The following is a 25,077-nucleotide window of genomic DNA, read 5'->3' as shown; positions in this document are numbered from 1 at the left end:
CAGCTGAAAATGATGTGTTTTCCCTGCAGTTCAGACCTCTTTGTGTATGGTGGATCAGATGTCTCATGGTATATAACTAGTCGTACAAGGATTAAGCTGTTGTACCAAAAAACCTTAACAGAGAAGGAGTGGAGTGCTGGTTAACAGTTCTCTAGCCTGTAGATCAAACAAAGAAACTGCACTGTACCATGCTTCCATTTACACTGACCCATTTTTGGGGTGAAACCATTGGTTAATGTATGTGCACGAGTCATCCGCAATATTATGAGTAGACAGATGTTTGTCAGCCAGTCTACAATAATTGTCGGAATGGACATAGGGAATATCGCACAGAAGTAAATTTCTCTTGTGTGAGAGTGGAAATATTTTATATTTATATTTTGATAAAATGACTGTGTCTGAAACATTTTTTGTATTGAATGTTTTATATAGACCTTCACTGACATGTATTCACTGACATCATATTAGACGCTGTGTGTCGATTTGTGACATACAAATGATAATGTGGACTACACTTGTACCATAGCATTAGCCCGAGCTCAGTGGGATGGATTGTCATGAAACAAAATGTATAGCTTTTGATTGTCATGGCATACTGGGTGTGAAATATCGACCGAGTGAAATATTACTTTTATCAGCGAAAGAAATCTTGACATTTCACAATTATACAAGTAATAAATACCATTATTAATATACCATCTGTTACTGATTTAGGATAGTTTTGGTTTCTTGTGTGCAGGTGTATTTCTTATATTGTGAAGTATGGATGTAAGCAACATCCTTTAAGTTGTCTGGGTAAAAGTTATGCACCTGTATGTATGGTATAAAATATTCAAATGAAATATATATTTGTATATTTGGGTCAAATTCTTTTCCTCATACGGGTAAATTATTAGTAGGTAAACTAATGCATGTGTGTGATTGATAGCACTAACTTAAAATCCAGAGAACAAAGACTGAACTTCAATCTTGATTCAAATCTTTATTAAGCTAAATACATACAGACGTATATTGTTTAAGTCAGTAGAGTGATATGTAACATTAAAATGTGAACACACATGTGCATGATGTATACAGGTAATTTGCAATAAAGTCTTAACCACTGTCCTGCGGTTTATGTGCACATGTATTACCTTTGCCTTTGTCATTATCTTTCAATATTGAAGACCATCAAAACCTGGGAAGTTCACTTCACTGAACACTGTTAGATCTGTGGACATAGCTTTCATGGAAAGGACAGAGATACAAAATCAAATGTATTTTTTTTTTTTTTAAAAATCACATGAGAAATGTGAGCACTAAATATTCCTTGGACCTAGCAGCTTATTGTTTTAAAGAAACAGATTGTCTCAAATTCCTGGGTGCAACCCTGATCAGAATATAGCTACATGTACATGTTATATGATATCAATGTCGCAGTTAAACATTCCTGCATCACATCACTGAGCATGGAGAGAGATTCTTTATTTACAAATTGATTCAATATGTGCGTATGATGATATTAGACATGATTAACATAAAAACACATTTTTAAACACTCGCTGAATTTATACAAAGAAACATTTCAATCTTTCTTTACCTCATATTACACGTGCTGCAAATAATAACAATCCTGAACCAGCCCATCAGAAAAACATCATATCAAAGATAATAAATCCAGCATGTTAAAAATGTCTTATTAAATTGTCAGCTGTAAACAATGGTGAAGGCACATGGCTGTGAGACCAGTGAAATCTGTTGAACAGCAGCTAGGGCTAGTGTGGTGAAGAGTTGCACCCACTGATCCGAGTGGTAAACACTTGTGCCCTTGATCTAAGTGATCATGGCAGTTGTTACTTCATCCACCCCTTCACGGATTTAGCTGAGTGTTAAGTTGTCTCAGAATACCAAGCACTACTTCACGCAGAGACTGGAAAATAGTAACAATGTTGAGAAACATCACACAACACTTCACCATGAAAATACTAATGATAAATATCACTGACATTATTCTGAAGCAGGATATGTGGAAGTTTTAATTGCATCCTCTGACAACTTAACATCTTTCACCAGGATAAAGAATACCGATGAACAAGATTTACTTTTAATGTGCATGTCTTAAAAGTGAGTGAGTGAGTGAGTGAGTGAGTATGAGGTGAAATGGAAACTGAAAAGCTATTTGTAGAGTATTTGTACATGTTGTAACCCTGTACATGTAGTATAGTGTTACAGGTACACAGGTACATAAATATTAACTCAGAAAGGATTTACAGCATCCTGGGAGCCAGCATCAAAACCCTACCTGTCGATCAACGCTACTCACCTGGGGCTTGCAGTATTCCTCCAGCCAGCTGAACACACAGGCTGACAGCTCAGCAAAGTTAGCCACTGAGATGGACGCATTGAACGACTGGAATAAGGTGTCCATTATCTGTTGAAACTGAAACACAGCCAAGATTTACATGTACTATGGTAATAAATAAGGCATGGGTTCAAGCTTGGAAGGGATTTAAAGCTCAAGCGAGATCTGAGGGCTGATCTTACATATGTACATGTACACATGTACAGTGGACGTTTCAGTTACAACAGATGTTAATGATTCTGTGCAAATTACCATAGCTGCAAGTACATTAACTAAATTTGATTGTTTTTCTTTTCGTTTTGTTTTTACAAAAGGGGAGTAGACTCGATTTGAGAAAACAAAGACAGTCCTTCATACCCTTTACCATGTTTATCATTTCACAGACCCTCTATTATTTTGCAGTGCTATCATGCGCAAACAACATATGAACAACGAATTAAACTCTTGCTCCGCTTAAATGTCAAGAATCTGAAACCTGAAATAAGCAGTCTATAAACAGTTGGTGAATGTTTTTGTCATTTTTTTCAATTTCCAGGACCGCCAAAGAAATTTAATGAACACACAAATTCTCTGACTTTCAAGGCCTGGGAATTTTCATTTCTAATTCCACGACTTTAAAGTCAGGGCTGCATGAACCTTGACTACTGAACGATTGTTTGCAGGTGTACATGTACCTACCACTTGGAACTTTGTCTCATCAGATACCAGGTTCTGTCCATGCACTGGAGTGTTCTGGTGAGCTTTTACTATGTGCTCATAGTTTCTGAAACAGACAAATGAAATACATTGCAGTCAACGGAAGGAGTGCAATATTTCAGAACACTTTAATACATGTTGGGATAGAATGGAGGAGATGACAGAACAGATGTGTTGAATAATTTTAACAGCAGCAGAGATTCTTTGTGTCATTTTTACATGCACACATCAACAGAAACAGGAAACTTTTATGACACTTTATTTATTTAATTGATTAGTGTTTGACACCAACAATCACAATTTTTTCACTTAAATGACCGTGGTCAGGTTTATAGGCACCTGGAGTAAACCAACTACCTTTACAAGGTACCCTACAAACCTCCTTGGTCAGGGGCAAACCTTCCCACATATGACAAGACAGGGAGCGGCAAGGGCTAGACTTGAACCCACAGCAATCATCTAGGTGAAAGGTTCCTGAGTCACTGTGCTACTGTAGCATGCTAACCACTAGGCCATGGAGGCCCTTTAACTCATTTCCAGGTAAATGCATCAAGCGTGTAGGATTTGATGAAAATCCTGTCACTGACTATCTCAAGACTGACTACTTACGCTTTCATGATTTTCAGTGCCATTACTTCTTTCCTCAGGGAGTCCAACTCCTCCTCCTGCTTTTTCTTCTGCTGAACCAAAAACTGGATGTAGTCAATGGCTGAAAGCACAACGGGTTCTCCATGAAAATCACTACAAGCAGGCTTGTATATAATTACATGCACACCAAATTATTATACTGGTTACTTCCTAATAATGCTGTACTATGAATGTCAAAACTCAATAGCAGAGCTGTTCTGACAGATAAATAAGTTATGATTATTATAAAAAGCATGAATTTGAGGCCTACAATCAAGCATACATGTAATCTGCCTGTGCTGGCTTAAGGTTTCTATCACCAAAAAAGGTGTGGAAAATCTCACCAAGATGGCCACCAGACCACCAAAGACTGAGACCAGAAAGCCAGACACAATAGTCACCAATGCTGAATTACACGTGTTTGCACATATGTATGTGATATTCATATTAAACTGACACGTGCACGATGCTAGGCGTAAAATATTTCTCCCTATCATGCATGTCTGTTTACTATCGTGCTCAGAGAGAACACATTTCATTAGGAACGGGATTCACCTCAAGTCTTTTTCATCAATTTCTGAATTTGAAATACATGTACATTGTAGATGTGAAAGAGTTAATATGTCACCCAAAGTTGCATGTTAACTACTCTCAATATGGTATACTAGCCCACTACAAAGGGAAGAAAACATTGTAAGCTGGTTCACATGTAATGAAACAACTGTGCCCTTCACTTTAAACTAGAATAACAATACCAGCTACTATTGACTTATTTGTGATCTGTTGAACCTTTTTTTTTTTAAAAAACAACAGTATTGTTATTCAAGTATGAAGACACTGTAGAGTGAATTGTTGTTTGATAATTGATGTTTGAGGCTGGTGACCCTGGTTGTACTATACATATCAGCTTACATCTCTGCAGCACTGTTGCTTTGCTCATCTTCTGAGAGCCCAGTGTCTCTGCCTGCTGACACGTTGGCACAATGTTCTGTAGTTCATCATAGCCTTTCTGTTCAGGGAGAGAAGAAATTTATTGCATTCATACATCACTGCATACTTGTAATCTCCATGCCTGGCCTGCTCAATGTCAACAGCATAAATTATGACAGGCCCTAGTCCAATAGGATATGTATCCACATGTACATGTATGCTTGGGGATTTACAGAAAACGTTTTTTTCAGCCACATGACAATGAGGAGCCTTTAAGTGTGTGTACATACAGTGTTTTCTTGCAAGCAGTAGCAATAAGGTCATGACTTCATTCATTCTTGAGGCATATTTTTTTACCTTTTAATAACCTGTGGCCTCTGTTTCATGCATATTTTCTGGCTGAAAATTGTTGAGAAATGAAACACGCACAAAGCTGTTGGTTGTTTTGACAGCTATCACCCAAACCGTTCACACATCATGATAGCAGGATACTTAATTTCCAAGATAATTTCTTGGACCTTACAAAAACTGTAGTTTAACACCATTCTTATACTCCAAGAAGAAAATTAAAAATCTTTTAATTTGTAATTTTATATCGGAGACACATCATAAACTCAATATTAGAAAATATAAACCAATACTGTTTCATGTATCCTTTAAGGCTGCAGATGAAGCAGTCAGAGATAGATTGGAGCAATCTGAACAAGTGAGTGCCCCATCAATTGTCTTATATGTTAAATGCATACATTTATGCATACTAGAATATATATGCACCTATAACTTCAAATATATGCTCAGCCTAGGTAAAAATTTCTCTTTCTGATCACAATGTTTGGATTTTAACATGATATCAAGAATATTTCATCACCTGTTCATGGACGCTGATGGTTTATGTATATATATATATATATATATATATATATATATATATATATTTTATTTGAAGTATAATATGTACCAGTAAGTTTAGACAGGGACATGCATGCATCCTGTTGGGACTGTTAGGGTGCACTATTGGCTTTTTTCGGCCAGAAACACCACGTGACTTGCAAATTCCCGTTTACAGCCATCCTCCGATATATACACGTGAAAAGCAGATGGTGCACCTAGCTGGTTGGGACTCACCTTGATGGCGTCACGTCGTTTCTGCTCTGCCTGTGTATGTGCCTCCCTCCTCCTGTCCTTATAGCTGATCGGAGTCCTGCTGTTATCACTGTCCTCATCATCTGCAATCAATCAAGTATGCATACACACACATTAATAGTATTAAATAAAATTCTACTCACTGGTGAAGTTTCAGACTTCAGAGACAGTTAAACCTTGATGGAAGAGTTTACTTGGTTTTAATCATCATTAATTTGACTGATTTTAAGTCAGGTGAAGAAAGGTACCTGGTAATGTGATGTGGTTTCTCAGCTGGGCTCTGCCCAGTTTCTTCTAACATACAATTAGATTGGTGCTTTACGCCATACTCCAAAATATTTCACTCATACGACAGCTAGCATTATGCTAGGAGGAAACCAAGAACCCACGATCATCTGCAGGATTGTAGTAGGCCTTCCCACATAGGAACGGAGAGGGAGTCAGCATGAGCTGGACTTGAATTCTGGGTGACTGCATTGGTGAGACGTTCATTCTGCCATACTACCACACTAACCACTTGACCACAGAGGCCCCGCTGTGTTCCAAGATCAGTGTCACTATGAGAATTGCTTCTCAGATCATGATACATGTACATCTACTTTGATTACATGTACATACATTATTTGATTGGTGCTTCAACACCGTCTATTCAAGAATTTTTCAGCCAAATTCATGTGTGAAAGCAACAGGTGTGCTGGAGTAAACCCCAGCCCTTTGCCAGGTACCCCACAAATCTCCTGAGTTAAAAGCCAAAGCACAAACAGACAGAGCTGGATTCGACTCATAAACTTACTGGTCATGTACCTGAAAGTCATTGTCAAAGGTTAAATGTTTATCTTTTAATGCAAAAGTAATTACCTTTTCGTCTGAATTTTTGTTAAATGTTCTAAATATACAAGGCATTAAATATTATGACAGCTTTGTGAAAATGTTGTGTTTGCTGCCCTCCAAAATGATGTGCTATCATTTGCATTCATTAACATATTCCCTGTTACATGTACTGGTCATCAACTTCCATATGTTAACCTGGCACATGTATGCCAAGAACAATACACCTGAGACAAGTTTTCTGCATTGGCCTTGATCCAGTTGCATATTGATGACACAAGCTGGATCAGCGTCCTGTGTCTAGGTCAAGGCAGTGCTTTGTACCAGGTGAGTAGACAAAGGTGTCACCGTTAGGGCAGTGCACTGAGATGACACACTACCATACAGGCCAGTCCTTTCTGCTACAGAACAAACATGTCATTTCTGAGAAACATTACAAACACTCTCCAGAAATCTTTGAACCCATTGCACCACCGTCTTCATGATCAATAGGACAAGGCACCGCAATTGTAAAGAGCCTGGGGTGAACTATAAGTGACTGAAGCTACATAGGAGCTTGGGAAACAATTCATGCTACTTCAGTCAGACAGACAGACTACATGTACAAATACGCAGAAGAGAGTAAACAATTTACACACAAATACACACTATGTGTATTTGTCTCAGTCAAAACTATTAGCCTCCTCAGCAGCTTTTCACTTGTAAATTCTTAACAAGTAAAATCCACAAGGTGAGGTGCATGAACGCATTCTGCACACGGCATGTGCAACAACTAGAAACTGATCTAATGAGTAGTCCTGGGCTCTTTTGTTCATCTCTACACTTAACACTGTTAGTGTTACTGTACTAGCATAAACAGATAGTTATATCATACAATGCCTATTGTCCTACTTAACTCAAGTCTCAATGCACAACAAACCATTACTGTATTTGATCTAAAATTTTGTCCATAACCAAATTACCTTAATTCTTTTCATTTTTGGGACACCAGGTCTGCTGTTTTTAGACAATATATGTAATTGTAGCAGGAATATTTAGTTTCTTAAATTTGTATATTATTGAAAAGCTCTACAACACATTCTTCATATTCTTTGCGAGACTATATACAAGTATGTATCTATAGCTATGTACTCAGCGAAGCCATAACGCCATATACAATGCTGTACAGTGTTTCCCTGGTCCATGGTGCAATGTGCAAGATATGCATGGTTTCTAGCCAATTTGCTCTAGATTATGGATAAGCATAATGGTTACTTTGGTAACCATGGTACATATAACTGTATGTATATGAACATGCACATGCAAGGCATGCCGCATACCTAGATAATGGACTGTAACAGTAAATAAGCCCATCACTAGTGTAAAGGAGTAAGATTTTGACAACTATTCGTAGTTAATTTTTACATAATTTGTATTCATTTTGCCCAAGTCTAAGAGTCCTTCTCATCTTAGAAAGGTGTTTTGAGCTTTGCTTGGAAGGTACATGTAGAATGACATCTTCTTGGGAAAATATCTTTCAGCACCAAAAGGAATATATTATGACCTTTATTTTGCCTCTTAAAATGAACTTACTTTGATGGAATTCCGAGTTCAGATACAGTATAGGTGTTTAATATGAAAGACAGATGTACATGTATACTCAAATAAATAAATAAATACACGCATGCCCATGTTCAAGATAGATGGTTGTTATGACCAATGCACCTGCAACATTACAGATACATTTTAACTTAGTACTTTGCATTTTGCTGAATATATGATTTAGTTTGGCTAAATACAACATCAGCGAATGCAAATACTGCAAAATGGACAAAACTGCTTTATTTAAACCACAAATAGTATTTACATATGATCTTAGCTCGACTCTCTGGAAAGTCCTGTCAGACCTGAAACACAATTATTCTGGTAATATCTAAAATTGTTGACCAAGCACTTAATTTGTTGTTGTCTCTACAATGAAGACCATAAATTAGTTAATATTTGATCACGGATGTGTGTGCTTTGCATCATGATGACATACTTCTTCTGTATCCCATGCCACAAAGCGTGCAGACTGCATGGCCATGTTACAGCCAAGCACTTAGAATAGACTGAAACAGATATCAAAACAGTCACACTACACGTACATACAGATACAATGCATCCAATAAGCATTTAGACTAGATGTTACATGCCCATCTTCTTGTCCATAATCACTTACTCTCCAGTACATCTTACCAGGTCGCTGGTCCTCGGAAGAGTTTTATTGATTACATTAGCACCTTTCTCATTCACCTATTGATTGCTTGCCATAGAGTATGCAACTGCAGCCAGTTGCCACATGACGCTGACAAGTCTGGCACATGATCAAGAGATTACATCCTCATGACAGACTCGTGGCACTGCACGTCAACATGCATGTACAAAAAGATATCAAAAATACATCCACTACAGTATAAATTCAACCAGGAATTCCATTAAATTTCAAAGTAAATAAATGTCAACAAATCACTGTTTGAGGAAGAAATAATGCAATACTAATCATACAATTAGACAACATGTGAACACACATGTATGTAGATGGTAATAAATCTGGAGGCCGCCGTTCTATAAGTGAAATATTCTTGAGTACGGTGTAAAACATAAATCAAAAAAATAAAATAAAAAATAAATTAGGAGGTGCATGCCAGTGTACAATTTGATGTACATGTGCATGTATTTGCAGGTATAACTCCATGTCAAGACACACTGATGGGGTCAAGTCTTGAAATGCCTATGAACACTGTTGGTACTACATGTACTACAATGTCATACATGACAAAATTGGTGTGATCAGCTCATGATCATTAAATACAACTATAAACACAGCCATACACATCAACATCTAACTGGCAAAAACAATGGCACCAAAACTGCTGCTTTTCCCACCTTAGCAAAATACATATACATCTGTATGTACTTCACCTTACTTTCTGGATGCCAATTATCTGTGGTACAACTTGGCTGGCTAGATTATACTCTATTAAGATTGTTGGGGATATACATGTACATGAGCTTGAACTACAAATTCTATCTGAAATATAAAGTTTTGTGGTTACTGTAATTTGTCAGTTTTTGTCACGAAAACTATCTTGAAATGCAAAGAGTGTACAGGTATATGAATCTTTACAGGTCCATGATCCTTCTTCCATTACGGATACAGGTACTGATAATAATAATACACCGATACATCATATATACATATAGAGATAGACATAGAGATACATATATCTCTGAGCCATCTCAGACCACATCCTTGGCTGAGAGGGAGTTAGTGTGCCAGCGTGGCACAATAACCCAGGGGCTTCTCAACAATGCGGTCATTCTGAGTTCATGTCCAGCTCAGGCTGGCTTCCTCTCCAGCCGTAAGTGAGAAGGTCTGTCAGCAACCTTCAGATGATTGTGGGTTTTCACCCATAAAACAATGCTGGCCACTATCGTATAAGTGGAATATTCTTGAGTATGGCGTAAAAAAACCAATCAAACTAATAAACATAACTGTGTCACCATGAGAACATTTTTGAACATGTTAAACCATTAGTCTTTCCTGTTATTACTTAAAGTGAAAGACAGCACATGACTAATGTTTATGTCCACTGAAAGACTACCGTTCAAAGTATCTTACAATGGTATTAAACATATTTTAGATTTTTTTCAACCCAGTAAAAGTTCAGTGAAACTTTGTCTTGTCACAGCTTCAGCGTGTCTCCATTATCAACAGCAAGGTGACCTCACGTTTACTCTAAGTCTCAAACATCAAAGATATTTCTTGCATAATAGTCTAAGCAGTAGCCTATGGCAGACTAAAGTTGTGGACTTTGGTGATGAAAGACCAAGTTTTAAATAGCTTTCTAGGAAATGGGACATATTGCAAGGCTATTTTGTCCACTGCTTGAACTGCTCATCCAGTAGTTCTACTTCACACATATAGTTTACGTGTAGCCTGCAAAACCACAGACAGGGTATTCATGGTTCAGGTCAGTAGTTCTATTTCACACATACAGTTTACGTGTAGCCAGCAAAACCACAGCCAGGGTATTCATGGTTCAGGTCAGTAGTTTTACTTCACACATACAGTTTACGTGTAGCCCACAAAACCACAACCAGGGTATTCATGGTTCAGGTCAGTAGTTTTACTTCACACATATAGTTTACATGTAGCATGCAAAACCACAGCCAAGGGTATTCATGGTTCAGGTCAGTAGTTCTACTTCACACATATAGTTTACGTGTAGCCTGCAAAACCACAGCCAGGGTATTCATGGTGGAGGTCAGTAGTTCTACTTCACACATACAGTTTACATGTAGCCTGCAAAACCACAGCCAGGGTATTCATGGTTCAGGTCAGTAGTTTTACTTCACGCATACAGTTTACATGTAGGCTCCAAAACCACAGCCAGGGTATTCATGGTTCAGGTCAGTAGTTCTACTTCACACATATAGTTTACGTGTAGGCTGCAAAACCACAGCCGGGGTATTCATGGTTCAGGTCAGTAGTTTTACTTCACACGTACAGTTTACATGTAGCCTGCAAAACCACAGCCAGGGTATTCACGGTCCAGGTCAGTAGTTCCACTTCACACATACAGTTTACGTGTAGCCTGCAAAACCACAGCCAGGGTATTCATGGTTCAGGTCAGTAGTTTTACTTCACACATACAGTTTACGTGTAGCATGCAAAACCACAGCCGGGGTATTCATGGTTCAGGTCAGTAGTTCCAACTCACACATACAGTTTATGTGTAGCCGGTACTACTCTAGGTGAGTAGTTTCTGGAGAAGTTGTGCTGGTACCAGTAATTCTGATCCTTATTAAATGTTTACAAAATTACAACATAATTGTTGTACAAGTGGATTCATGCTTAATTCTGACACAATTGGCAATAAATCTAAGCATCACTGAGGCTGATCTAGGCATTCACCTGTTGCTGGATTTTATGCTTAAATTTTGTAGTGGTGGCTTCTTAGATGAGAGCAAAACGCAGCCGGGGTATGAGAGCAGTGCTGAACTAGTAAGCCCGGACATGAGAGAAAGCACTTCCACTTAAACAAGGCGTTTCAATAATTTTATAATGAGAGAAAGACAACGGGGAAAAATTTAAATTCTTTAGTTCTCATAAATTCAGTGAAAAAAGATTATACCATAACATTTAATTAATTTTAAACATTGTCCAATGAGGTGCCATTTTCTCATTCCCATAAACCCTTGGAATCCCTAATGAATTTTTCACTGATTCTCATATTTGGAATTTAGCAACTGCATGCTGATCTACTGGGGAGATGAATGCGCTTTGGGCCAAGGTGATAGACCTATGCTGCTGTCTGACATAGTTTGCGATGCCGTCGTTGAACATTACATGGCTTGTAAATGAACTGATCTTACATGTACATCTGTGGTGGTCAGCAAAATGATACAGACCTGTCCCACAACACTGTGCGAAATGACCCTTTGGCTACACATGAATAAATCGTTGTAAGTGATCGCAAAACGATGTCTTATGCAGTAGTTCTGTGTTATCATATGTCATTTCATCGAATGAATGGGTAAATGTTACGTCACAGCATAGGCTGTGCAATCTGATAGCAATCTTCTCAAATGGGTAAAATTCTCAAAATGACTGCCTCATTTCACACCAGCCACTTGCACAGCATTGTCATTTTGTTCTATATGTTATTCGATGAAATCTCATAAAATAATAAAGTATGATACTTTTTAGAAAGCATGGCTATCTGGGTTTCTGTGGAAATATGTTTCTGCCAGGTTGTTGCCTTGTCCTTTAAATAAGACTTTTATACAGACTGGAAAATTATCAGCAGGTACTATAGGAAAGTTCTTTCACACCGACACCAGTTTCAAGGACAGTGTAATACATTTAAGTACGGTAATCTTTGTGACACAGTTCCCAATTAATCTACAACCCACATGCAAATGACTGATTATGTCATATGGCATATCAGTCAGTAAATGCTGTTAAAAGGAGGGTTATCAGACAAGGGAATTCGGTTAACATGTACACGAAACATATGTAGCTCAGTCATGAATGCTCACATCCTATCTGTCTAAATCTACATGTAGGTTAATAGTTCACATGTACATGTAGAGTACACACCAAATGTACATTCAGATGGCAGGCATTTCTTCAAATACAGAATACAGTATGTACGGACAGACACAATACACGGACATGAGATGTAGCTTTGTTATTATTTAAAAAAATAACCTGTTGTGCACACTAAGATGCCATTCTGAATTCCTGGGTTTCCGTATAATTTCAAGTAACAATGTATAACAGAGGACAGCTCATATCATACATCTACATACCTTAACACATACACAAGCCATTTTCATGAAACTTCTGTCTGTCCTAATTGTTGAATCCAGGTCTTTTCACCAGCTGGACAATTCTCCTTACTGCATTTTCTGCTAAGAACAACTCCCCCTAAATTGGACATGTCCCCATATATATACATGTACAGTCATGGAAAAAATTATTAGACCACTCATATTTTCTTTGGTTTCTTGTTCATTTTAATGCCTGGCAACCCTAAAGGTGTATTAACCGAAGATTACAATGAATACGACAAAAATCCAGCTGATTCCATAATACTTTGTCGCATTTGATATGCTTTAAGGTCAGTTGTATTCCTAGGGTGTATGCGAGGCAATTTCATGCTTTTCATTTACATGCAGACTTACATAAAGAGTGGTTTCCTGTTTACATGTAGGCTTACATAAATAGGGGTCTCTTGTTTATATATTAAGACGCAGCACAACTCGGTAGTTGTCAGCTCTCATAATGCCTAAAACGAAAGAATTATGTGGAGCCAGAAAGGCAGCCATCTTGACACAGCTGGATACTGGATTGAGCGAGCGACAAGTGGCCAAAAAACTGAAGATCTCTAAGACAACAGTTCATTACACCAAGAAAAAGCAAGCCGAACATGGTACTACAAAACTGCTAGCTGGTCGAGGCAGGAAACGTCTTTCTACCCCATGAGATGACCGAGCACTCATCCGGTCCTGTATCAAGAATCGTCGTCAGACCTCCAGAGACCTTAGAAATGAGTGGGAATTGTCAACAAATGTGACTTGTTCAGCAAGAACAGTTCGAAACCGACTTCTTGAAGCTGGTCTAAAGTCGCTCAGGGCACGGAAGAAGCCCTTCATCAACGAGAGGCAGCGGAAGGCCCGCTTGCGTTTTGCGAGGGATCACAAGAATTGGACTGTTGATGATTGGGCTAAAGTTCTCTTCAGTGATGAATCCAATTTTGAGTTGATGCCTACTCCAGCCAACTCACTGGTTAGGAGGAAGCATGGGGAAGCCTACAAACCAGACTGCCTTGCTCCTACTGTAAAGCATGGGGGTGGATCAGTGATGATCTGGGGTTGTTTCAGTATGGGTGGAACAGGACAGATGCAGTTGTGTGAAGGGAGAATGAACCAAGTCACATACAGAGCTACTCTTGAAAACAGTCTTCGTCCATCAGCTGCTAAACTCTTTCCTGGCTCGAATGACTGGATTTTCCAACAAGACAATGCCCCTTGCCACACGGCAAGGTCAGTTAAAACCTGGATAGAGAACCAGAACATTCGAACCATGAATTGGCCTGCTCAGTCACCTGATCTGAATCCAATTGAAAACCTGTGGAATATTATCAAGTTCAAAATGGAGAACCACAAGCCCAAAAACAAAGCAAATTTGTTCGAATTTTTGCAACAGGAATGGGCTGCTGTGACCGCAGGGCAATGTAACAAACTGGTGGAGAGCATGCCAAGGCGCATGGCTGCAGTCATCAAAAACAATGGGCATGCAATCAAGTACTAACTCCCGTGTGAGACTGAGAGTCATGTGACTACGTGACTAGGAGACAGGAGAAAAAATGAAATGCCAAAATGTTTTTGAGAATACAGTTGCCACATCTACAGATGTATGAACTTAAGTGATTTTGGTCATTGTCAAGAAAGTCATAGAGAACTGATAGCTATCACCTCTTAAATAAAACCCTTATGAACTATTTCTGTTTTCATCACTTTCTTTGCCCAAACAAATGTTCCTTCAGTTGTGCAAGGTTTTAAAATGAACAAGAAATGGGAGAAAGCAAGGGTGGTCTAATAATTTTTTCCATGACTGTATATGTAATTAGAGCGTATTTTGTGGGTACATTTATTGTTGTTATACCATTCAGGGCCATATCTAGAAAAAACATCAAAGGTTCTTATCCGAAACTTTAATGGTGAGATTGTGACATAGAGAAATTCATTACAAAGTTAGGCTTTCTAAGAGCTTTTACTGGTAAACCATCAAATTTGGGCACATCACATGTGCACAGACCAGGCTGATTTTTCTTGAAAGGTAATTATTTTGGCTATTCTAAAGTATACTGCACTGATAGTTTTCATTTTACCGGTACCAAAAATCTCCGTTTTGATTTTTACTTTCTTTTGTGTATTTTCATAATCTATACATGGATGAATAGAGGAATATTCGTACATTGTAATAGATTTTGTACCTTGATTTCATGCAAGATTTAGGATATATATGTATATATAGGTCTGGTGCTGGCATCGCATGCCTTCACATGTAGATAAACTTGTCTTATCATAAACACATTTTTGCGCTTACAAAAATTAATAAACAATAGGACCGACATTGTGCAATTGGGGATACAGTTTAGGGACTCAAGATTAAAAGGAAAAATATGACCATGCTGACCTTTATACATGTCAGCAGTTTGAGTTACATAAATTGTAGACCTAGCGTACGTCGGATTTCAGAGAAAACGATGTGTTGCATATACTTATATTATCGGCACATAGCTCTGCCATAACTACCTCTAAGTAAGTCAGTTATTTAATTATTACAGAAGTAATTTATATTAAAACAAAATATTGTATACACAAAATGCTCGGTACAAACTTGAATCCCTGTCCTCAAGAGAACAGTGTGTATGGGTGGCAGACCAAAATAGTTGGGGTCCCAGACAGTAAGCTATTATAACTTGAATTTTGAGTGAAATTTGTGTGCAAGTAAATATGCTGCGGGCCATCACAGTGTTCACAACAGACATGTCGGTTTACAGGAAATTGGTCCATATTTAGAGCTAAAACCTTTAATGATCATGGGCCGTGTAAAATGGTCAGAGGATCGCATCAGGGTACATGCATGACCGTCAGCGTATCTTTCAGCCATAATGGGTGTAGGGTTAATGGTTAGGATCCAGCTGAACTGTAACATGCCTTGTATGATACTTACACCTTATATTACGCATATTATATTGTCTTGCATGTTCTTTTTCAGATGTAATCCATAACCTCATTGTGCATGTACATGTACATCGGTGAGTTAATTTCTAGTCATTTAACTTGCATGACTGGTAGTTATGTACATGTAGCTAAAATTACAAGTGTCATTTCAGTTCATTTCCAGCATCATTACTCCAAACAGCTAGCTTTTCTCAAGTACTTCACATGCTTCAGAAAGTTTGTCTAGATGAGTATGCTTCATAAATGCATATTTTATAACTCTCACATCCATTGTTACAAAGTGATAACGAAAGTCATGAAAGCACTCATTTTCTTCATGATAGTTTATGCACATGTACATTTATATATCCACTTATGACAACATCTGACCTGATTATGCACCTCTTTCCACTGTGATGTCATACAGTCCTTCCTTCCTTTCTTTTTTTTTATGCCATTCTGACTGAAAAACCATAGCGCATATCCCGTTGTCTCGTAAGAATTCCATAAAAACTTAAAAACAAATTTATTGAGTTTATTTACGAACTATATGTTAGATAAAGTCAGTGTGGCCGTTAGGGTCTGTTTCCCACCTTTGTCCAGAATAGCTACAGAATGTTTTGTTAATTATTTGGTGTCTTTTTAATAAAGTTGACGGTCATTTACACTGCACATGTACATTGAACAGACTGCAAACTGTATGAATCCGTGTAGCAGTTCACGCAAAAGTTTGCACAGTGGATCTTTTCGTTTATACCTCAATAAATCTAAAAAATATTACAGTCAATCCTTATAATTTAACTTAAGGAATAAAAGAATGCTATCTAAGGTTCAATTTCATTCTGAACTGTGAGAAATGTTAGTTGATTGTTTTGAAGACGGGAACGCCGCAAGTCTCCAGGACACACCATTTTATGAATGAGATTCTTTGGGGCAATGAAATTGTTGATCAAAGTCCTACAGTTGTTACATCTGTGGGTCATTTCAAAAAGAATCGTGAACAACTTTACACATAGAGTGTGAAATCTGAGAAACCTCTGAGCACAGAAGATTCTGAATGAGTGAATTTATGCCGTGAGATGCATTTTCTAGATGTTTGTTCTGTGAATAACAGACTATTGCTGTTGTTGTTGCACACAGAGGACATGCAGGCGTGCATACACAGATGATTTTATCATATGGGTTGCGAGACGCATGCAGTTGTCACATATGAATGTTACATGTATGTCAGTGTCTCAAACATACTGGTTATCCCAAGAACAAGAGTGTGTAATTTAAAGATTGTAAAGAAAGTTCGATTAAACTGGCTAGTTTCGGTGACCATTCGCACTTGTCTATGGACATATCACATGCACCCACTGAATCCGAAGCAGGACTGTCAGTGTCTGTGTCACCGTGAGATCAAGCTCATACTGCGGTATGCACTATGAACTGTTTTATCAGTCTGAATTTCTACCACAGAATTTGTACTGATCCTCCAGTTTATGAATGTGAATATAATACAGCTGAAAGAAGATAAAAAGTGTTCTGTTTGTCATTTTAAAGGAGAAGAAAACTTAAAAACATGACACTATAGGCTGAAAAGAGCACATTTTTTTCTATCTGGTGGGGCCTGCTAATTTTGCGATTTTTTCTCGCCATATACGTAAAGCCTGAAAACATCAAAGCTGTCCATCTTTAACACCCTGTAATTTAAGGCGGGGGCATGTTGCCTCCCAGCCATTGAGAGTTGTGAAAACTGCCGGCTTGTTCATGTAAACTCGGAACCTACGTCCAACATTCCGGTTTCCCGATCGTCAAGCGGAAAACCAACTGCACTGTTCGCTACCTTCTGGGAAGAAGATCTACCGGAAATGTACGAACTGCACTTTGACGCTTTCCGACGGCAATTCTCCTCCTAACATAAAAGACTTCAGGACTAGTTTTTAGGCAAAATGGAGTCGCCCACAGTGGATTTTGGCGCTGACTTTATTTATAATTTATCAACTTAAGGTACATATTAGAATTTTTTTATGACATGCACCTCAAGGAAATGCATACTCTTTTCAATGGTATTTGATTGATACTTAAATTTTCTACTCCTTTACATGATGTGCCTTCACTATCTCTTTCAGTTCTGTTCTGAGAAAAAGCGGGTGTGGCTTGATTTTTTTTTTCTTTGGTTTATTGAAGAATAAACACATACTTTTGACAAATTGGATTGTGCATTACAATCATGAATTCAGGAAATAAAATTATTCAAGCATGTACAGTACATGTACCATAAGGAGTAGCTTATTCATCACTAATACGCATATGATGCAAGCATAAGCGCGTTCTATCAAAACCACCTTGGGATAAAACACAAAACCCATAAATAAGTGACACAATTCACAACAAATAGAAAGCAGTAATTGATACTCATGAAAACAAATTACATGTTCAGCTTTTGGAATAAAAATAACGGTGTTCTGCACATATATGCTAAAAATGTCTACACTGTATAGGTCCAACTCTCATAATCAGATTAATGTGAATTTTAATGCAGAGCAGTAAATGGTGAGCACAACCTATAAAACCAAAACAACACTCCAGTGGCCAAACATGTGCAGGTTTATACATGTGATTTTAATTGTACATGAGAGTATATGTAGTGCAAGATTTGTCAAGCTGACTTTAACACAGTCAGATAATAGTGAGAGACACACAAACTCTGCGCTGATTTATACAGAGCTTGGGCATGATCTAGTTCAACTTCACCCAATAAATTATACCCAGACACCACACCACCTCCCTAACTACAAACGAAAGAGTGTCCCTTTTAGACAACATGTACAAATATACCTGTCAGCCTTCACCAATGTCCTTTGTCCATTTCTCTAATCAAATTTTCTGTATTTATAAAGAACAGCACAAATTATTGCCTTACATATTAGAGTAAATAATAGACTTACAAATACCTGTACTGTTTATTGCATTAAAATCATTCTTTTGAGAAAGTCTTATATCTGATTTATCAATATAAAGAAGTTAAATATTGATTTTAAATGGAAACACTTGCAAAGATGAGGTTTGTATTTTTACAAATTTACTTGGTTGGGCTATCCTAACATAATAGCAAAAAATCTCATTGGATTTCCATTCATGTTTTCTCAATTAAGTTTTGGCCAATGCTTCTTTTGGGTCATGCAATGCCTCTTTGAACCACACATATGCCCAATTATGACAAAGTGATGCTGGCTGTAGATTTTGCATGTGATGATCTTGGTAGCCAATTAATAAATGCTGTCGACCTGACAACGGTGAAAATCCCTAGAGCAAAGCCTATAAAATCGTAAGTGTTTAACATCTATGTGCTTGCTGTCCAGGTTGCTACTGTTTAAAACTGTTTAAAATTTTCTTGAAAATTAGTGAGTTGGTCCTAATTATCTATCATCCCCTGTCTAAGGTGAACTGATGAAACCCTTGAAGGCTGAGTTGTTACTATACACACAGACTGGGTACATTTGTCAATATGTCCTAATCACAGGCAAACAGAACTGTAACATACATGTACACCATAATGATGACTTACCACCACTTGTTTGGTCAAAACTGGATTCACCAAACCCTTCTGCAGCCATTGTGCCAGAGAATGATGGGTAATATCCCTGCAAAAGGAAAAATTTGCAAAAAATTATCAGTCTGATTTAAGCAGAAGTACTTCCTAAACTACACCACGCACATGTACATAAATACAGTTGCAAACTTCTGGGTGCCTACGAGAGTCATATTTATGTCCCGTAATGCCCTGACCTGGGTTAGCAGGATAGAATGATACTGCACATGTAACCGTGCATACATGGACATGTCAATTTCTGACACAAATTCCTCCAAAACTGTCACATAAATGCCAAACTATAAATGAAATTAATGCATTTTAATAATTTGATTGTGGGGATAAAATTGAACTCATGGGCAGTTGACCTCTTGAAAAAAAAAAACACTAAAAAATATCCATTCTAGGTGGAAAGATGTGCTAATATAGGGCTTGTGTGGATGCCATGTATAGTCACTAGATTAGCAAGGGAAATGGTTTCTAAGACATTACGAAACCAAATTAACTTTCATGAATTGATTTGTTCAGCCAAAAAGAGTTACATGTTCATGCTTACACACATACAAAAAGTTTGATTGACAGACTGATAGCATGAGAGCATATACATGTGGCATATATATGTGGCACTACTGTTGTAAGTTATATACCAGTTTACTCAATGTGTTGTTAGTGTTACTATGAAAACTACCTTTACTACATGCACATGCTGTTCATAATAAATCATTCTCTCAGCGTTTGAGTGAATAGCTCTGACACATGTGGATGTACAGTGGCTACAGAACCTATCTCTCTCACATCAGTACTGCAAGCATGAATATATGGATGCTGACATCTATTATACTGAATCTTGCATATGTGCAAATATTTTGTGAGAACTCAGGCATGTTGAACTTACCAAACATAAATGTACACAAATATAAAATACATATATGTTCATGTAGTCAGTTCAACTCAAATGGTTGTGTTAAAGCTTTCTTAAATAAACATTTAGCTTGTACATGTCCTGTTTAACATACACATATACCTCTACAATAAATTTCGGCTTCTTAATTTTTGCTTAACAAAGCATGTACATGTGTCACAATTAATATGAAAAAATAGTACAGCTATAAAGTTTCCAAGTTAGATTCATGTACCCATTTCTGTGAAGATGAATTACCACCAAAGACATCTTCTATCCAGGATGGTATTGAGGAGGAGTCCGCTGGTGACAGCTGAGTGGCCATCATGTCCGGGGAAGGCTGCTTCTGATTACCGGTCAGCCAGCAACCGCTTGACGTTTTCCACTGAAGATCACACACACACGGCGTCGTGTTACTGCAGCATGCTGTGCCAGACAGCACTAAAATAACACTACCTCCACCAATTTCAAACTTTCCACTGCTAGATCAAGCACCTGTCTCTTAGAACTTAGCCAATATTGATCTCATTGATGAAACTGGCCATTCAGTTATTGGTGAAGATCGGCTATACAAACTTTCAGCTGATCTGCAGCACGCTCGAGTTGTAAGTACATGTATTGACCGAAGACAGCACTGGTGGACAGAGTGTTACTGTTTTTTAAAACACACAATATCTGTAGGTTTGTTGAAAGGTATCCCACATGACATATTCTTTAACACCAACATACTCACTTAAACTATCCAATCGTACAACATATGAACTCATGTGCATGAGGAACCACACTCCTAAACTGCGTAACTCGCGAGAATGTACATGACTGACATAATCAACTAGAAACTAGTGTACTTCTCACATCCCACTGTCAATCCAAACAAGGATGGACACTTTAAAAAACATCTATTACTACTACATGTACATCTAGATCAGCCAAGCTCAGTGTGGAGACTGTGAAATTTGGTCATCATTATAGACTCTACATACAAATAAGCAATAAATTAGAAGACTTGTCAGATGTATTTGGGTAACACACAATAAACCAATAATAAACATGTCAAATGTCGGTCCTGAGTGAAGACTTCCTCAAGGAATTCAGTAAATGTAGGGCTTACATATGTCTAATCTCAGTCCTCAATAAACATTCATGCACATGGATAAAATATACTGTAATACTGAAAACATTTCACAACGATGGAACAATTACATGTTAAATAAATGATTTTCCCTTTTGTAACAATTAGACTTACAAGTGATATACAAAGAAGATTACAATGAGTACATTTAATCTTCTGTTATAAGTGTGACATGTACGCATCACATTTAATCTTATGATTAATGGACCAAAATTCAAAAAGCAACTTTCTACATTAAATCTTGCAAACTTTAATTTCCATGGTCATTAACTATGTACAGATACCTGGGGTTATGGCTGAGTATAAACGTTCCTACCTGCATATTTGCCATGATGTGGAATTAATGTTCAGATTGTCACCCTGTATTACTACACTAGAGTGGAGCTACTGGAATTTGCCAGACCTTGGTCAAATATGACCACAATTAATGGTTATAAAGAAGCAATGTAAAGCACCCTGGCGACTTTGATGACCTTACATGTACACCATATCAGACAGCATGACCTCGCAATTGGACATATCTCAAATGAAATACTGGCCAAATCTCTTCCTTTTATGTGGCAGATTTTTATCTTTCATTATCTGTTAACGTGACGTCATAATTGACGGCTGATGATGGAACACCTGGTGAATGCAATCGTGACATGTCTCCAGCATATACAACTGAAAAGTACATGTAATTTTGCATTCATACATGTACCTGTACATGACACATGATTGAGTGCACACAAATGTACATGTGCATGTCGCTGAATAAAAACCAAGTACTGGGTTCACAAAACAGTCTTCAACTCAAATCAAAAACACCCAGCTGGATAAAACTATCTTCTTTAAACACAAGTACTACCGGTACTTGTGTATTAGTCTATTAATGCACTATTAGTGTATTATGCAATCTATACATATCAATATACATGCATGAATACAAAATTTTAAATAATTACTCACAAAGCAACAACAATTTAATAATTTTGCCTTAATAAACTTAAACTGAAACTGCAAAACGATAATCATGAAAGTCCAGATCTTACCTGACGAGTTAGATTCAAGAAGTCATCCATAAAATATATGTGCCAGACATGTATACAAATTTAAACAAAAATTTTAACACTTCAATAAAATACATGTACAGTGCATAGATAATGAATCAGCCTTAATGGAAAACAACAAAGTTTATGAATTTACTGGTGAAACAAGTAGACATTAGGTACTATTAAATGTAAAACTGTGAACCTAAAATTGTTGAAAATGATGTTTCAGTTTTGAAATGGAATTTAAAGAATGATTAAAATAGGATATTAATGTGCACAAAAATGCATTTGGAAAAGGCAAAGAGAAAGGCAAGGTGTTTCTCGATAATTCACTTCTGAAGCAGAGCCCCTACATGCACAGATCTGTATGGGGTAAATCTGGACACATTTTATACAACAACAACTTGAAAATTTATGGCATATGTTTTTATCTATGTTGATTGTGATAAGGCCAAGGTTAGGCCTGCTGTAGAGATAGCCCACATGTAGTTCAATTTAAACAGGTCACACAAGCCCAGGACAGGATGAATCAACACCACACTGACATTATTATCCATAACTCTATCTGAGGTAAAGTAATACTGGTGGTTTGGCTCATTAGTTACAATACTCAGTATGTTACAGACAAGCAAATATACACCCATACTTTATTACTATGTTACCTTTATTTGGCTCATAACAAACCAGATGTAGCATAAGGCACACATACAAAACAATTATACAAGCCAGTCATGATGTAAATGAAAGGAATGTAAATGCAGTTACATGTAACACAGCTATTCAATATGATTAAAAAAGTGCGCAAAGCCAGCAGAAATAGTCCAGCTCATACCAGATCTAATTTTGTCAAGGGAGATAAGTCACCATCCCTCTCCAAAACACACTGAACAAATTAAAGCATGATACACATACTGTACAGTCAGGTATGCAGTCCGTGTAGACTTCACTCTTGGCAAGAAAATAACTTACATGTTGAGATACGTGTACATACATACACTCTTTACACAGTATGAAGTAGATGTACATACATGTACATGTATACACCCTTTACACTGTATGAAGTATGTGTACATACATGTGCGTGTATAACTCCTTACACTGTATGAAATACTTGTACATATACATGTACATATATACACTCTTTACACTGTATGAAGTACGTGTGCATATACATGTATACACTCCTTACACTGTATGAAGTACGTGTACATATATACACTCCTTACAATGTATGAAGTACGTGTACATACATGTGTATGCATACACTCCTAAGACTGCATGAAGTGTGGTATATAATGTACATGTATACATTCCTTACACTGTATGAAGTATGTGTACATATACATGTACATATATACACTCCTTACACTGTATGAAGTACGTGTACATACATGTGCATGTATACACTCCTAAAACTGCATGAAGTGTGTGTACATACAGTACATGTATACACTCCTTACACTGTATGAAGTACGTGTACATATGTACATCACCATGATAGTCCAGATACTCCCAATATGACATTCACATTTATCCTGCATCAGACAAAATACTCCGCCTTTCATATGACAACAATGATCACGTGGGGTAAAGATATATTCTCTAATTCTGCAGACTGTGTGAAATGAACAATCTGTCTATCCCTCAGTCCACAGACCGATCTGTCCATCATAAAACGTTTTTTCAGACTGTGTTTGTAAGACATCAAACATTTGCGCGACAGTTTTTAGTGTTAAATACTTAGCTGCTGGTGCGCAAAATTTCAAACCATTATATTAGAAAACAAACACTCTGACAGTGCTGCAAAAACAATACATGTCCATGTCCCCTCAGAATACTACCCACAACAGAACAAAAACTGTCATAACTGTCAAAACAAATCAACAATGAAACTATAATTTCATGGTAAAGTCAATGATCATGTTTATCAGGTTTTCAAATCAGTGAAAAAAAAATATTGATTTCATTCTGTCCAAATTGGATTTAGAAGTCCAAATCATGAACCTGAGCTGTAACTTGTTATGGTGAAGTTGTGCTAATTTCCCATTCAATACAACGAACAATTTAAACAAAAAAAGTCCAGAAAATCTTGTGACAGATGGGCTGACAGATGGTTTGCAAAAATATATATACAAATTTTGCAATATTTGTTAATTAACACACATGAAGGACATCAATAATGGAATATCACTTGTTTTATTGTGTTTTACATGTGTACACATGTATGTAAAATGTTGAAAATCAGTACAGTCAGTACTTTTTGAGATATCACATATAAGATATTCTCCTTGACATTCATTCTAAAACATAAGATACTAATTTTCTAATTCATGGCAATCAACAGACAACGACAAATGAACATTCCCTTCATGTTGTTGAATGACCAATGTCAAAACCTGAAACCATCCTAAACATTCACTTTCAGAATGATTCCAGTATACAAGAAGATAAGTCATAAATTTTGTAATTTACGGTAATTAATATGAACGAAGAGCATCAACAATGGAATGGTGCTTTGCTAGAATGCACAATTGCACCTCAAGTCTTTCAAAGATACGATTGTTAACATTTGATTCCAACATATTCATCAAACTAGAGGTTATCAAAGTC

At 37.2% G+C, this 25,077-nt stretch overlaps 1 protein-coding gene across 1 annotated transcript in view; it reads right to left on the bottom strand.

The window, feature by feature from the left end:
• Positions 1-129: 129 nt before the first annotated feature.
• The window catches only part of LOC135480959 (max-like protein X), a 28,515-nt gene continuing 3,567 nt past the window's right edge, over positions 130-25,077 (bottom strand). Inside the window, exons 2-8 of the mRNA XM_064760893.1 lie at positions 19,380-19,455; positions 5,720-5,820; positions 4,577-4,673; positions 3,647-3,746; positions 3,020-3,104; positions 2,303-2,419; positions 130-1,909 (exon numbers count right to left, since the gene is read on the bottom strand). Coding sequence (XP_064616963.1) covers positions 1,850-1,909; positions 2,303-2,419; positions 3,020-3,104; positions 3,647-3,746; positions 4,577-4,673; positions 5,720-5,820; positions 19,380-19,428 — 609 coding nt within the window. The 5' untranslated portion in view covers positions 19,429-19,455 and the 3' untranslated portion in view covers positions 130-1,849. The remainder of the gene's footprint in view (positions 1,910-2,302; positions 2,420-3,019; positions 3,105-3,646; positions 3,747-4,576; positions 4,674-5,719; positions 5,821-19,379; positions 19,456-25,077) is intronic.

The sequence above is a fragment of the Liolophura sinensis genome, chromosome 1 (genome assembly GCF_032854445.1).
Source record: "Liolophura sinensis isolate JHLJ2023 chromosome 1, CUHK_Ljap_v2, whole genome shotgun sequence".
Lineage (NCBI taxonomy): Eukaryota > Metazoa > Mollusca > Polyplacophora > Chitonida > Chitonidae > Liolophura > Liolophura sinensis.
The sequence above is the reverse complement of the archived record's forward strand: the minus strand, read 5'-3'. Positions and strand labels throughout refer to the sequence as shown.